Source organism: Dipodomys ordii, unplaced genomic scaffold (assembly GCF_000151885.1).
Source record: "Dipodomys ordii isolate 6190 unplaced genomic scaffold, Dord_2.0 Scaffold35, whole genome shotgun sequence".
NCBI classification, from domain to species: Eukaryota; Metazoa; Chordata; class Mammalia; order Rodentia; family Heteromyidae; genus Dipodomys; species Dipodomys ordii.
Genome location: NW_012267251.1, coordinates 766,377 through 782,641, shown reverse-complemented (window position 1 = coordinate 782,641; position 16,265 = coordinate 766,377). Strand labels below are relative to the sequence as shown.

Below are 16,265 nucleotides of genomic sequence, written 5' to 3'. Positions count from 1 at the left end.
GGGCCTGGGCACTGTCCCTCAGCTCTTTTGCTCAAGGTTAGTGCTCTACCACTTGGGCCACAGCGTCAACTTCCGACTGTGAGCTTCTTGAAGGAGGATATCATAATTATCTTTAAAAATATGCCAGTCATTGTTACTATCTTTTGCCCTTTCCCCAAGGCACGTTAAGTAATCATAGATAATTGCGTGTGAGAGAATTATTAATTTACCTGATGGAGATTGCTTAGATCTATCTGGTGTCATGAAATCTGTTTTTTAAAAAACTCCTTGGACCTTTGTGGTAAAATATTTAATAGTTAGAATGTATGGAATATTTAAGATTAGAATAAATGGGTTTTATTTTTACTTCTTTACTGTTATGCTTTAATCCATGCTTTTTGGTGTTAAAAATTGTTCCTTACCACAATGGATTATATAAGCAAAAAAATATATTGCTTTCTTAAGAAAATTAAAATCATTCATTCTCATGAAGTTTGATGAGATTTTAAGGTACTTTGGCATAATTCTTAATTAAATTGGAAATTTTGTTGTATTAATAATACTCTGTTCTATTGCATATGTAATTTGTATCAGTTTCAGTAAGAAAGTAATTCATGTTGCTCTTTTTTTTCAGCAAAACCATTTACTTCTAAGGTGAAACAAATGCGATTACATAGAGAAGACTTTGAAATATTAAAGGTTATTGGTCGAGGAGCTTTTGGTGAGGTAAGAAATAAACTAAGATTTTATAGAATGTCTGCTAATTGTTTTCGAAAATGTCTTATGCAGTTTTCAGAAAAATTATAGAAATAATTACTTGCTATTGTAATTGATATGGCTGATCAGGAAATATACTAACATTTTGAATGAGATACTTCAGTTTGGAAATTCATGTTGTTAAGTGTACTTCACAGGAGCAATTTTATGGACTCCTTTTTGTGCCTTTGCTTTGTCTGTCCTCATGCCAATGCCACATTGTCTTAAATTGCTCTATCTTGTTAGAAAAGACTAGAGCTCTGGCTTCTCCTGTCTTAGAACCAATTTCCAGTTTATTCTCTCTTACAAAGTGAGCTATGTTAGTTGAGTTTTAATAGAATGCTTTATCTGCATCTTTTGTCTCTTTTACTTAGTTATTGTATTGAATGGCGTTGATTCTTCAAATGTTTAACTCATATCGAGTTCCTAAAATAATCCCAGCATGGTTGAGAATCTATTACTGTTTTCATCTGTGAGTGGATTTGGTATGCTGTTGTTTTTGAGTGATTTTTGTTGTTGTGTTTGGGATCTCTTTTTTTAGAGGAATAGGCCTAAAATTTTCCTGTTTCTAATGATCAGTCAGGGTCTTAGTTATACTGGTCATTAGAAGAATGTTACCTCTGACTGTTTTCTAGAATTTGTGAAGATAGTTACTACTCTTTACTTATGTGCTTCTGAGTTTTCAGAGGTAAGGCTGGCTGGAACTGGAGATTGTTAGTGGACATTTAAAATAATATATTTAGTTCTGTAAGTGGAAGGAAGAGTCTGTGAACTTTTAATTTAGGTGTCATTTGTCTTAGTCTTAGTCATACATCTGACTTTTTTTTTTTGGGTCCAGTCGTGGGGCCTGAACTCTGGGCCTGGGTGCTGTCCCTCAGCTCTTCAGCTCAAGGCGAGCGCTCTACCACTTGAGCCACAGCGCTACTTCCGGCCTTTTTCTTTTTGCTTATGTGGTGCTAAGGAATTGAACCCAGGGCCTCAGGCATGCAAGGCAAGCACTCTACCATCTTCCCAGCCCCACATCTGACTTTTTAAAATCTTAATACTGTATTGGTCATTTGTTGATTCAAATGGCCACTTAGTGATCTCTCTTTCTTTTATTTGTCTTGCCTAGGGCATTATCAGTTTTATATTGTTTTTAATGACGTAGCCATTGGCATTTTGAGTTTTGCTATTATAGATTTGCTTTCTCTTTTATTACTTTCTGCTCACTAATATTTTATTCTTTTTGGTTTGAATTTGCTATCTCTTCTAATTTATTGAGAAAGGTTCTTAGGATATATGGATATCTAGCTCTTCTTTAAAATGTGCATTTAAATCTACTTTATATTTTCTCTTGATCTGTTATTTTCTGAGAGAATTGGTTTCTTTTTTATTTATTTCAGTTTTTGCTTATAAGAGCCATATCATCTGCCTGGCAGTGACCTTTTCCCTCCAATTGTTGTGGACTGTTCTGTTGTATCTCTCCATCTTTCTTTCTGCTGCGGCTTTAACTGATGGCCTTGTACCTGGAAGAGCTTCAAGTGCTCTTCCCCCGTAACCATGTTGCTAGCTGTTTTGCTTTTAATTTGTTTTTCAGATAGAGTCTAATACTAACTTTTCCTGGGCTAGCTGTTAACCTCAGTACCCCTGTCTCTGCTTTCCAACTAGCTGGGCCCCATATCTGGTTATCAGTATTTCTTTAGTAAAGAGGACTGCTGACAATAAATTACCCATTTTTACTTGTCAAATATATATATATATTTGTAACTATATAAATATAATGTATGTGTGTATTGTCTTAAAATGTATTTTATACAAACTTTATATATATATTTACTATTAACATTATTTACAGAAATTTATATAATATCTAATGTAAAATGCTTACTGCAATTATACTTAATCAGGTCATATTATATAATAATATTTGTATATTTTTTATAATTATATAAAATACATATGGCTGAATAGATTTGTAGAGATTCATTTGTATGTACTTGTGTAGCCATAATGCTGGTCAAGATCTCGAATGTTTCCAGTAATCAGTCAGGTTTTCCTTGCCCTCTCTAATTAACCGCTTCCTTGTTGACACTCTGTGCTTATAAATTTACATGCCCTTCTATTTTTACATTATTGGCATTGTAAGCCAGAGTCTATTGGTATTAGTGGTATTATAAGCTAGAGTCTTTTGTTTCTGGCTTTTTTTTTTTTTTTCGGTCGTGGGGCTTGAACTCTGGGCTTAGGCGCTGTCCCTGTGCCCTTCAGCCCAAGGTGAGCGCTCTACCGCTTGAGCCACAGCGCCACTTCCGGTTTTCTAGTGGTTTATTGGAGTATAAGAGTCTCACGGACTTTCCTGCCCAGGCTGGCTTTGAACCGAGATCCTCAGATCTCAGCCTCCTGAGTAGCTAGGATTACAGGTGTTAGCCACCGGCACCCGGCTTGTTTCTGGCTTTATTTTCATTGGGTGAATGACAAATAAATGAATGAAAAATTCATTTGTATGAATAATACCCTATGTTGTTTATTTATACTAGTATTGCCTGTTGTTAACTGATTTTTGGCCACTTAGAAAAATGCAGTTGCTGTATACCAGTGGCTCATGCCTGTAACCTTAGCTACTCAGAAGACTGAGATCTGGAGGATTATGGTTTCAAAGCCAGTCCAGGCAGACAAATCTTCTGGGCCCTTATTTCCAATTAACCAGCCAAATGCTGGACTGAAAGTATAGTTCATGTGGTAAAATGCCAGCTGAGCAAGCACAGGGCCCTGAGTTAAATCCCTGGTGCCACCAAAAGAAAAAAGGAAAAAAAGGAAAGTGCTGGAGGCATAGCTCAGTGGTAGAATATTTGTTTGTCAATCATGAGGCACTCTGTTCAAATCCCAGGACCATTCCCCCCAAAAAAAACCCCCAAAGAATAAAGTAATCACATGTACATGTATTTTGTGAACTATACACACTCATTTATGTTTTATGTGTCACAGAATAGACATAGTTAGCTTTTTTTAGTACATAGTGCCTAATAATTTCCCAGGTGCTTACTGATGTATGCTCCCTTCAGTGAATGATGCTCCAGTTTTTTCAGTGTCATTAACACTTGGCTCATTCATTTTAACTTCCCCTATTTGATGAATAATGATATGTGGTATCATTTTGCATTTTCTTATCACTACCTTAGTTCAACACCTTTTCATGTTACTTCACATGAGCACATTTGGGACATGAGCACATTTTGGGGTTGGATTGGGGAGGTAGGAGCTGGGTGGGTAGGCTGTCTGGCTTACTGTATAAGTAATCTCTTGGAGAGGTGTGTGTGTGTGTATAAAAAAGTGTTTTGGCTTTTCCTTCTCTTTATAGATCTTGTATTGAAAAGTAGTTCTTCCTTTTAGTGTGGTTTAATTAATTAACTGCTCTTTAAAATTGGTGCTTTTTGTGCTCATTTTAAGAAATGTTTCTAACCTGAAGGCCATGAACATGTTTAATAATATTTTTAGAAATTCTTCATATAGTCTTTAAAAAAAACTTGCACATTTGGGTCTGTGATCTATTTGGTATTGATTATTTTGTGTTTTCTGAAGTGTAGGTGGGTCAAAGTTTATTTTATTCTTTGTGGGGTTATTTTGGTGTCATTTATTGTAAACATTTCACATTTCATTACAAAAGGGACTTTTATTAATCCAATAATTCTTTTTTTTTGGTTGGTCATGGGGCTTCAACTCTGGGCCTGAGCTCTGTCCCTCAGTTCTTCAGCTCAAGGCTAGCGCTCTACCACTTGAGCTAGAGTACCACTTCCGGTTTTCTAGTGGTTCATAGCCCGGGCTGGCTATGAACCGCGATCCTCAGATCTCAGCCTCCTGAGTAGCTAGAATTATAGGCATGAGCCACCAGCGCCTGGCTTAGTCCAATAATTTTAAAAACAGTTTCATTGTAAAAGCCTTGTTCATATTTTATAAATTTTTGAGCTTGATGTTTGCTGATAATTTTATTTTATTTATTTATTTATTTTGGGTCCGGTCCTGGGGCCTGAACTCTGGGCCTGGGCGCTGTCCCTCAGCTCTTCAGCTCAAGGTTAGTACTCTACCACTTGAGCCACAGCGCCACTTTCCGGCTTTTTTTTTTTTTTTCCTGCTTATGTGGTGCTGAGGAATGGAACCCAGGGCCTCAAGCATGCAAGGCAAGTGCTCTACCACTGAGCCACTGTCTCAGCCCAATTGCTAATAATTTTAGAATGCTGTTTTCTAAGTTTTGTTTTTGCTAGGATAGAAATGCAGTAGAAATTTTCATATGTTGATCTTTTAAAGACCTTGACATTTTAACTTACTAATTCACATAGATTTAAAAAATTTCTTTCCTATTGTCTCTAAATAATGACAGCATTTTTTCTTTCCAATTTTTATGTTTTTCTTTTTCCTTTAATATTGCTACAGAGAAGATGTTGAATTCAATAATAATTCAATAAAATGTTGAATTCAAGTGGTGACACTGGACATCTTTGTCTGATTAGTGAGTCCAGGGTTCTGAAGATACAGGAATAAACACACATAGTTTTTCCTATACACTCACCAACACAGAAGCCTCTTGTGATCCCAAACTTTTCGAGATTTCTCTCCGTCAGCAAGAAAGCAGTTCTGCAGCAACTCCAGTTGAGTATCCTTTAAATTAACTTTGTTACTACCTAACTGGAGGTTGTGTCAGGGCTCAGGATGAAAGACTCCCCTAACTGTAGATATTGGTATGTCAGGACCTCTTGAACTTCTAACTAACTGGCTGTAAGTTTCTCCTGGGATTTGATTAAATCATTGGTGTGGCTCATAGCACTCTGGGAAACACTACCCTTCTTGAAGTCCCCTCTCTCCCTGCTCCTCCCTGTGTCAGCTCTTGGGAAGCTGTTCAAACCCTATACTTCTGGAAGCTTAGGGAGGTTTTTTTTATACAGGTGTGGTTGATTAAATCATTGGCCACTGGTGATGAACTCATACGGCTCTTCTCCCTCCCGGAGGTTGGGAGGAAGGCCAGCTGTTTCATTTCTCTAACCCTGCTGTGGCTTTCTGACTGCCAGTTCCATCTTGGAGATAGCTTTACAGGATGGGAGCCACCAGTTTATTAACTGCACGCATCATGACAGACCTGCGATGCTTCTAAGGACTTTAGCAACTGTAGGCTCTGAAACGGAGGAGTCACAGAAGTGAAGTGTTGAGTGTTTGAAGGGTTTTGTTTGTTTTTTGCATGCTGGTCCTGGGGCTTGAACTCAGGGTCTGGGTGCTATCCATGAGCTTTTGTCTCAAGGCTGGTGTTCTATCACTTGAGCCACTTATGGCTTTTTGGTGTTTAATTAGAGATAAGGAAATGAGAATCTTGAGGGCTTTCCTGCCTGGGCTGGCTTTGAACCATGATCCTCAGATCTCAGCCTCCTATGTAGCTAGTATTACTACAAGTGTGAACTGCTGGCACCTGAGTGTGGTTTGTTACTGCCTTTTCTGTTACTCTTTTTCTTCTAGTCCTAGTCTCTGTAGTGTTTTTCTTATGAACTGGAGGTTAATATTTTTGTTTTTGCGATGGTTGTGCTACGTAGGCCAACCTGGTCTTTAACTCATGATACTTTATTTACCGTCTGAGGGCTGGAATTATAGCACTGCCACGGACCGGGTTCTGTCGGGACGACGGAGGATACCTAGGGGAGGAACCTGGAATAGGATGGGGAGATGGCAAACAGACAACTCACACACATTAGGAGTGGATGCTGAGTGCTGAGTGCGATTTAATGCAGAGTATAGCAAACTTTTATAACAGAAGTCTCCATAAGAAAGGGCAAAAGGTTACACAATCTTGCTGCAAGGCTTCGTTCTTGGATGGTCACCAGCTGGTCGCCTGAAAGGGCAAAAGTTTACACAATCTTGCTGCAGGGCTTCATTCTTGGGTGGTCAACAGCTGGTAGCCTGAAAGGCACTTGTTTCTGGCTTATCTCTAAGAAATATAATGGGTTTCGACGTTTGTCACCATTTAACCATTATCTTATTTTTATAGAGGCCTTAATTGTCCCATAGGATTTTTCCTTCCTGTTCCTTCTTTAATAATAAGCACCAAGGAGACTTAGATCTAGCAAGTCTCTTAGTAAATGAGAGAGTAGTAGGAAGTTTTTTCTCCTAAGTAGTTATCTCAGTAATTGCCATACATTCCTTCTGTTCTAGTTGCCCTACAGCTTCTCGTAAGTTTCTTACAAACAATTCCTTCTGCTGAAGTGACTTTGTGAAACCCCCACTACTTTTATATTTGCTTATGGCTTGTCTACTAGCCTCCAGAAGAGGGGTTTCAGGGTAGCACTTAACTCCGGTGAGTTAGTCATATTTTTAAGACACTCATCAGATATTGGAGTCGTCAACACTCTTAAGAAAGAGCTTTGTATAGGGAAACGTTGACAATGAGCAAGTACAAAGAGCAGTAGAAACAGTAAAAGATTAATAGGCACTCTTAGGCAGAAACACATCTTTTCCAGGGGTTTTGCCAGCCTTTTTCCAGGAGTAGGCCTCTTAGAAGCCCCATTCTCCGAGGTAGACTTCGGTGAAGTCCCAAACCTCAGAGGTAGGTCTCTGAAGCCCCTACCATGGTCTGATAGATGGTTTCCCACGCTACGCAGACTCCACTGGGGTCGGCGTGGCACAGCACCATGCCTGGCTTTGTATTTACCAACAATAGCTCTTTTTGCCGTAGTTATTTTTTTCCAGTTTGGTTTTGTGTTTTTGCCCAAGCTCGTCTAAACTACTGTCCTCTATTGTATCTTCCTGGTAGCTGGGTTTGCAGGGGGCACCACCATACTTCTCTTAGTGGTTGGGATAAGGACTCTGTTACTTTTTATTTTTTTTCTGGTCCTTGGGCTTGAACTTAGGGCCTAAGTGCTGTTCCTGAGCTTCTTTTACTCAAGGCTAGCTCTCTACCCCTTGAGCCACAGTGCCACTTTTGGCTTTTGCTGAGTAGTTTATTGGAAATAAGAGTCTCACAGACATTCTTGCTCAGGTTGGCTTTGAACTTCTGTCCTCAGATCTCAGCTTCCTGAATAGCTAGCCTGAGTAGCTAGGATTACAGATATAAGTTAAGACACCCAGCCTGGAGTTAACTTTTAGCATTACTTTTTATTGTTTGTTTGTTTGTTTATTGGTAGTGCTGGGAATCGACTCCGGGCTTCCAGCATACTAGAAAACAATATCAGTCCGCATGCTTCCCCTCCCTCCACCTTTGTCTCTACACTGATGATATGATTTAACTACTGTATATAGGTAATGCAGAATTATTAATTATTAATTTTGAAGCATTAAATACTCTATTGGTTTATAAATCCAACTTTTCCTTGTTCTGTATAGATGTAGTTAGTTTGCTAATACTTCATTTAGAATGTTTTTGTTCATGTACACAAGAAGGATGGTTCTAAAAACTTGATGTATCTTTTTTTAAATTTTTACCTTTTTTTATTGTGAAAATACTGTATAGAGGGGTTACAATTACATGGGCAAGATAATGAGTACATTTCTTATCAAACATTGTAGCCTCCTCCTTTGTTTCCCCTTCCCATCCCTTCCCATCTTCCCCCCTACCCTATCCTCCCCCCCCCACCAAAGTTCGTTTTACACATGTACTTCTCATTGTTGCAATGGGGCCACCTGTATCCCTGTTTAAACGACTTGTTTTTCCCCTTCCCCTCCACAAATTATACCGACATTAAATACTGTGAAAGCAGGGGTTATACTGTGGGGGAGGGACATACAAAGCAACAAAGAAATAATCTTATAAATGTGTTAGAAAACTTGATGTATCTTATATTTTTCTTACATTTTGTTTGATATGTTTAGCTCCTAAGATGATTTGGGAAGTGTTCTTGCTAAGTTTTCTGAAGTCACTAAGGTTGATGTTACTTTAAAAAAATAACTTAAGAACTTTTTAAATTTATTTTTGTTGTCTGGAGTAAAAACTTCTTTGTTTTATATCATTTGTGGCAACTTTTGTGTATTTTGACATATACCAATTGCATATGTACAAGTCCATGAGTTTGGAGAAGGGATTCCGCTGCGTCAATTTAGAGAACGTTTCTGTCATCCTGGGAAGGTTCCTGTCAGTTTCCCATCACTCCCCTGAAGTGGCAACCACAGTACTCAATACAGGATCCTGAGTGTAAGCCCTGGTCCTGACAAAAACCAAAAAAGTTTTTTCCACAAGGAAATCTACTTTTAGTATGTGTTGAAATAGGCGTTCTCCCTGGCCCCCTTTTGAATTACTTTAGCACCTGGTTAAAAAAAAAGTGTCAATCTACTGGTGTACTGCCTATTCTATTTTGTTTATCCTATGCCAGTCCCACAGTCTTGATTCTTGAGGCTTTATAATATGAAGTGGAGAGTATGTAATGTAATGGATGGAATAGAATGTATGTTCTCCCACTCTCCCTCCCATCCTCCAGTGCTGGGGTTACCTGGCTTCTTCCTTGCTTGTCTTGCTTGCTTGTCTTGTTTGTGCTCTACCACTTGAGTCATCCTCCATGCTAGTGTTTTGTGGGTTAATTGTTTCAAAGTTTTCTGTCTGGGTTGGCTTCGAACTGAGATGCTCCAATTTCAGGAGTGAGCCACTGGCTCCCTGCTCCTTTGTTACTTTTAACTGTGGCTTTGGCTTTTGATTTCTCAGTTCCTAGAAGAGGATAGTTTTCCTCTTTTCTTTCTAGACTTTACATTCTGGGTCTTGGCTCTGGAAGTTGGGGTTGAGCAAGTGTCCCAGGGCACTTACTCCAGAGCGGAGGGGGAAAAGGGCTCTATGTTTCATTGCTAAGTCTGATGCTAATTAACTATAGGGCTTTTGGTAGATGCCCTGCCAAAAACAATGCTGTTGACGATTTAAACAATTTAATCAGAAATTAGTGCTGAATTTTGTCTTAAGGTTTTCTATAGCTGCTGAAATAACTGGGTTTTTTTCTTTTTTTCACTTAATATGATGGATTATTTTGACTTCAAAGTAGATTTTTAGCCAGGCACTGGTGGCTCATGCCTGTAATCTTGGCTACTCAGGAGGCTGAGATCTGAAGATCACCGTTATGAAACCAGCCTATGCAGGAAAGTCTGTGAGACTCTTATCTCCAATTAATAACAGAAAAAGTCAGAAGTGGCTTTGTGGCTCATGTGGTAGAGAGCTTGAGCAAAAAGGAGCTGCAGGACAGCACCCAGGCCTAGAGTTTAAGCCCCAGGACTGGCAAAAACTAAAAGTAAAAAAAAATGGATTTTTATATTTTAAAGCACTTTTAGGTTCATAGCAAAATGGAACAGAAATCATAGAGTTTCTGTTTGTCTCCTTTCTCCATATATGCATGGCTCAGGGTAGTATATTTGTTACAGGCCATGAGCTGCGCTAACTTCCCTTTATTAGCCCAAGTCTGTAATGACATTAGGGTTCACTCAATGTACATTCTATGATTTTTTAAAAAAGAGCTATGTTCATATATTTATTTTATATTTTGCTTATATTATATAACTTACATGATATATAAGAACTCAATATTATTAAGTATCATTAGAACCTTTTGCATTTGACAGATTTTCTTGTATCAGGTACATAATATTTGTTAAGCAATGGATATATATGATTCATAATTTAGAAATTTTCTTTTTTAATATTTTTTATTGTAAAGATGCTGTACAGAGGGGTTATAGTTACATGAGTTAGGTAATGAGTACATTTCCTCTTGAGGGTTTTTACCCCCTCCTTTGTTTTTCTCCTACTATCCCTTCCCTCCCCAACTCCTCCCTTCCCCCAAGTTGTAAAGTTCTTTTTCAACATAATGTTTTGTACATCTCATTGTTACGGTGGGTCAACTGAATCATTGTTTCGGCATTTTGTTATTTCCCTTCCCCTCCCCAAATTAGAAAAACGTATACACAAGATGCAGGGCACTGGAATCAAATACAATGAAAACTGGTTATACCATGGGGGAAGAACATACAAAAGAAACAAAAATATCACATAGTACATTAAAAACAACAGCAATAAAGAAAAACCTCTTGTGTCCCTATCTTGGGGTTCATTTCAGTTAGCATCATCTTTTTTTTTTTTTTTTATTTCCTGTCGGTCCTGGGGCTTGAACTCGGCCTGGGCGCTGTCCCTGAGCTCTTCAGCTCAAGGCGAGCACTCTACCACTTGAGCCACAGCACCACTTCTGGCCTTTTCTAGGATTATCCTAGACGTTTGCTGGTTATTGCAAATAAGGGAAAACCATGGGACCTATGTTTCTTTGGGTCTGGCTTACTTCACTTAATATAATTTTTTCCAAGTGTTTTCATTTCCTAACATTCTATGGGTTTTCACAGATGTCAAATGACAAACATCCACTGTTATAGTATTACATCATTAGAGTTTCACTGCCCTAAAAATTCTCTCTTCCTGTTTATTTTTCCTCTCTCTAGCCCTGAGTTTTTTACTGTCACACTAGTTTTGCTTTTACAGCATGTCCTGTAGGAGATCCTGTCATAGCCTTTTCATATCGACTTCTTTTAGTTAGTAATGCACATTTACGATTGTTCCATGTTCTCTCATGATGCCTAATATCCCATTGTCTGGATATTTCCCAACCGAATCTATTTTTTTCTCTGTTTCCAGGTTTTTTATTTTTGGTCAGTCGTGGGGCTTGACCCCAGGGTCTAGACACCGTCTCTGAGCTTTTCTGCTCAAGTCTAGCACTCTATTGCTTTGAGTCACAGCTTCACTTCCATTTTTCTGGTGGTTAGTTTGAGATAAGAATCTCACGGACTTTCCTGCCCAGGCTAGCTTTGAACCATGATCCTTAGACCTCAGCCTCCTGAGCAGCTAGGATGACAGGTATGAGCCACCGACACCCAGCCATTTCTCTCTACATTTTGACAGTTAAGAACAATGCTGCTATCAGCATCAATGTGTAGGTTTTCTAAAATCTTATTTTATGTGTAACTTTTAAATTGTTATCATAAAGGTGATGTAAATTTTCAGCTCATTTGGATAAATTTCAAGGAGCATGATTGCTAGATCATCTGTCAATAGCATGTTTCAATTTCATGAGAAAATGGTTAACCCATTTTGTATTTCCACCCATACCAAATGCTCACCAGCCTCTGATTTTGCCCATGTTGTGGGTTTGGGCTATTTTAATTAGCTATTTAATTTACAAAATACTATGTAAAGCATCTTTGTAGATTTTTCCCAGTTTAAAATCAGATTGTTAATTTTCTTACTGTTGAGTTTTAGGAGTTCTTTGTACAGTCTTTGTAACCCCTTTATCAGATGTGTATTCACATACATTTGTCGATCTGGAACTACTTTCTTTATTCTCTTGGCAATGTCTTTCCTTCACAGAACAGAAGTTTTAAAACAAAAAAAGTAACTTCTTTAATAACAGCTTCTATTAACTACTTTCAAGGGCTGTGCTCTTACTGATAGTGTAGTATATGATTATCTATTTATGTATTTTTGTGTTAGCATATATTTGCTATATAGGGAGATTAATTATACATCTCTGCACTTTTACATTGTATTCCAGTCAACCTTGCCACTCACTCAAAGGCCTTGTCTTCCTCCTCTGTCCAAAATGGCACCTCCAGCAGGTTTCCTTGTTAGCATTTTATAGTTACAAATAATCTTTTTTGATAGTATTCAGCTTCCTTTATCCATCCTGCCAGCTGGTTGTTGTTGTTGTTGTTTTTTCAATAATATAATAGCTAGTGTTATGGCTCATGTGATAAAGTGCTTAGTTAGCATGCTCAAGACCTGGGTTCAGTGCCCAGTACTGAGGGGAAAAAAGTCCCAGGACAAATGGCATATGGTTGTGTTTAATTGTCCATCGAATGATGGACAATGGCTATTTTTACATGTGTAATCATGGGGCATGTCAACCCATAGTTTTCTGCTTTTGTAATGTCTGTCAGTTTTGATACTTTGGTTATGATGAATTTAAGTAATGAATCGAGGAGTATTTGTTTCTTTCCTATTTTTTCAAAAGATTCTACATTACACTGATGGTTCTTTCATTGAATATATAGAGAGTTTAACAGTGAACTTTGGGCTTGGGTTTTCTTTTTGGGAATGTTCATCCTCAAAGCTAATTTTCTTGAAGGCTGTAGAGCTGTTTAGATTTTATGTTGCATTTTATCCAAGTTCATTCAGTATACTTTGGGGTTCGTGGACTTTGTTACCTTAAAGTTATCAAGTTTTTATTGTGATGGAGTTGTTCATAATGTCTTATTATTCTTTTGCTCTCTATAGACACTGAAGCCAACTTCTCTTTTTCAGTGGTAATATTCATATTATGTATTTTAGTTCTCTTATTTTTCTTAAAATGTTCATATTAAAGCCTTTTCAGTCTCAGGAAATATCAAAGCTACGTTAGATTTGTGAACCTGTATTTTTGTGTCTTTTTAAATTGCTATTTTTTTTGCCTTTTTTTGTTATTTATTTTTCTTTTCTTTGGATTTAACTTGCTCATTTGTTTTCTAGATTTTCAAGGTTGAAAATTAATGGATTTGATTCTTTTCCATTTCAGTTTAAGTATTAAAACTATAAAGTTCTCTTTGAGTAGTGATGAGATACATCCCAAAGATTTGTTGTTTTGTGTATTTTCATTATCATTGATTTAAAAATGCAGTTTGGTTTTCTCTTTGATCCATCAAGTATGAAGTTCATAATTTATTTTTAAGTTTGAGGCTGTTTGGATGTTTCATATTTATTTTTGTTGGTATCATAACAAACTTTACTTTTCCAATACTTTCAAAATTTGTTTTATGGTCAGAATAGGAACAGTTCTTTATGAATATGTGCCCTTGAAAATAATGCTAGTTTTACACAGATTGCTTGTGTTTTGTAAATGTTGTTAGGTCTAGATGGTGGACCTTGCTGAGATCAGGCCGACTTTACTGCCTGTTGTTTAGCTCTGTTGGTGTCTGAGAGAGACATTCTCAAGTCTCCAGATGGGATTCCAAGTTGTGGGTGTGTTTATTTCTCCATAACTGGACTTTGAGAAATCCAAATGTATGAATAAATCACCACAGTTTTCAAGCCTTGAGAAATTTTTACATCTTCCTCCTACTTTTATCACAGTGGACTGCTTTCCATGTGTTGTAATGTCTCCAGTCTTGTTTGTCATACCCTTATTAGTCAGCTTTCTTTTAGTTTAAACCTTTTTTTCCCCTACATTTGCATTTAAAGTAAATCTTTATTGCCTAGGCATTAGTTTAATATTGTGAAAATCAATCCTACCCCTAACAGCATAATCTAACATAATAATAAATAATCCTACGACTAACGGCATAATCTAACATAATAATAATCCTATGCATAATCTAACATAATAATAATCCTATGCATAATCTAACATAATAATAATAATAATCCTACCCCTAATGGTATAATCTAACATACTAATAATAATCTATGACTAACGGCATAATCTAACATAATAATAGTAATAATCCTATGACTAATGGCATAATCTAACATACTAATCCTATGACTAACGGCATAATCTAACATAATAATAATCCTACCCCTAATGGAATAATCTAACATAATAATAATCCTACGATTAACAGCATAATCTAACCTAATGATAATCCTACCCCTAATGACATAATCTAACATCATAATAATAATAATCCTATGACTAACAGCATAATCTAACATAATAATAATAATCCTACAACTAATGGCGTAATCTAACACAATAATAATCCTACCCCTAACAGCTTAATCTAACATAATAACAACCCTAGATTAACAGCATAATCTAACATAATAATAATAATCCTACAACTAAAGGCATAATCTAACATTATAATCCTATGACTAATAGCATAATCTAACAATAATAATCCTACAACTAATGGCATAATCTAACATAATAATAAGCCTGCAACTAACAGTGTAATCTAACATAATAATAATAATCCTGCGACTAACAGCGTAATCTGTGAAAGTGATTAGTAAACTGGATTTCAAAGAAGTAGAAACCTTTTAAAACTTCTGTGAAAGACCCTCCTAAAACTCAACAATAAGAAACTAGCCATCTGATTTTAAAATGGGGGAAAAAATCTAAAAAGGCAGTATCTGAGGGAATTGTAAATTAAAACACGAGGTATTGCTATGCACTTGTTAAAATAGCCCAAATCCAAAACATTTGGACAAGTCTGTTTGTGGATCAGATTATAACTTATGCCACATACGAGGATGGACTTAAATGGATTAAAGGTACAAGTGTAATAAGAGTAAGACAACATAAGCCTACTGTCTAGCTTTAGGCGCCTGGTTGAGTATTGTATGGTTTGTCAACTTAATCAAAGAAAGCTGACTGTACATCTACAAGATCTTCAGGATGTGTGTTGTGAGTAGTTCTAGGCAGGGGTAGAAATGGTAACACTCATTTGTGTTTCCCTGAAGTCACCCTGGGATAAGTCAGAAGGGAATGGGTGCCTATAGGCAGGAGTGGGAGAGGTTCTTCCAAAGAAGAAACTTTTTGTTTTTATTTTTTAAGGCATGTAAACTTCTTATCTACTTAATCATTTAAATGTCCGGGACAATGCCCAGGCCCAGAGTTCAAGCCCCATGAATGACAAAAAAAAAATCATTTAAATGAACTGTACAATTTGTGAGTGGGGATAATAGGGAAAAACTGAGAGAGAGCTAGGGAAGGGGTGACACTATCCAAAAAGAAATGTCTGTGTTAGTTTATTTATGAACTAACTCCTCTGTATATCACCTTTATAATAACAATACAAAATTTTAAAAAGTCTTCCAAGTTGAGATGAAATTTACTAAGCTGTGTGTATCATTTAAGGAAGAAGTAATTCTAAACTAAAATTTCCCTAGGTAATAGAAAAGGAGGCACCCAGTGCAATTCATGGTCCACAGCTAGAATAACCTTGTTTCTAAAGTCTGATTAGAGGTAGAGAGGAATACATGTGATACTTTTATCACTGAAGTGTGGTACCAGTGGCTCTCTGTGGGGAAGTGAGGAAAGCTGCATTTCTTCATCTGGGTGACATACATGTTTATATTATAATTGTGTTTAATTCTATATTTTCTATTTTATGTCCACTGTTATCAGTTATAAGTATCATAAAAATAATTTTAAAGAAATTTTGATAATTATGAAACATTTATCTAATAAGTTACCTTTACATTAAATAACACCTACTAGAGGTTTAGAAGAACTTTAAGAGAAGAACACTTAGCACTTCCCAGCTTAGAAGATGCTAAGTCACTGTACAAGATTTACAAGTGCTTCTTTTTGGAAGGTGGAACCTCACTTCCATGCTAAAATGATTGGGAAAGCAAAGCAATGTCTTTTAGAGGCAGCAAGAACTGGGTCCTCAAAACAGTTCCACTACTGGTTTAGAAGCCAGCCAGCCAGCTGTCAGTCAGTCTAATCCAGCTAATCTACTGGACTATATAGTCTGCAGTACACACAACAATTCAACCAATGCTAGGATTGTTTGTTCACACCACCAACGAAGGCACATTGCAAGTAAGGCTCCTTTCTTCCCCTCCCTTCCCCTCCCTTCCC

General features: G+C 37.1%; 1 protein-coding gene across 3 annotated transcripts in view; it reads left to right on the top strand.

The window, feature by feature from the left end:
• Cdc42bpa (CDC42 binding protein kinase alpha (DMPK-like)) overlaps positions 1 to 16,265 on the top strand; it is a 213,420-nt gene that overhangs the window by 31,689 nt on the left and 165,466 nt on the right. For 2 of the 3 annotated variants that reach the window (XM_013017417.1, XM_013017416.1), the window contains exon 2: positions 614 to 705. The exons of the other annotated variant lie outside the window; for it this stretch is intronic. In XM_013017417.1, the coding sequence (XP_012872871.1) occupies positions 614 to 705 (92 nt within the window). The remainder of the gene's footprint in view (positions 1 to 613; positions 706 to 16,265) is intronic. 3 annotated transcript variants of the gene reach the window in all.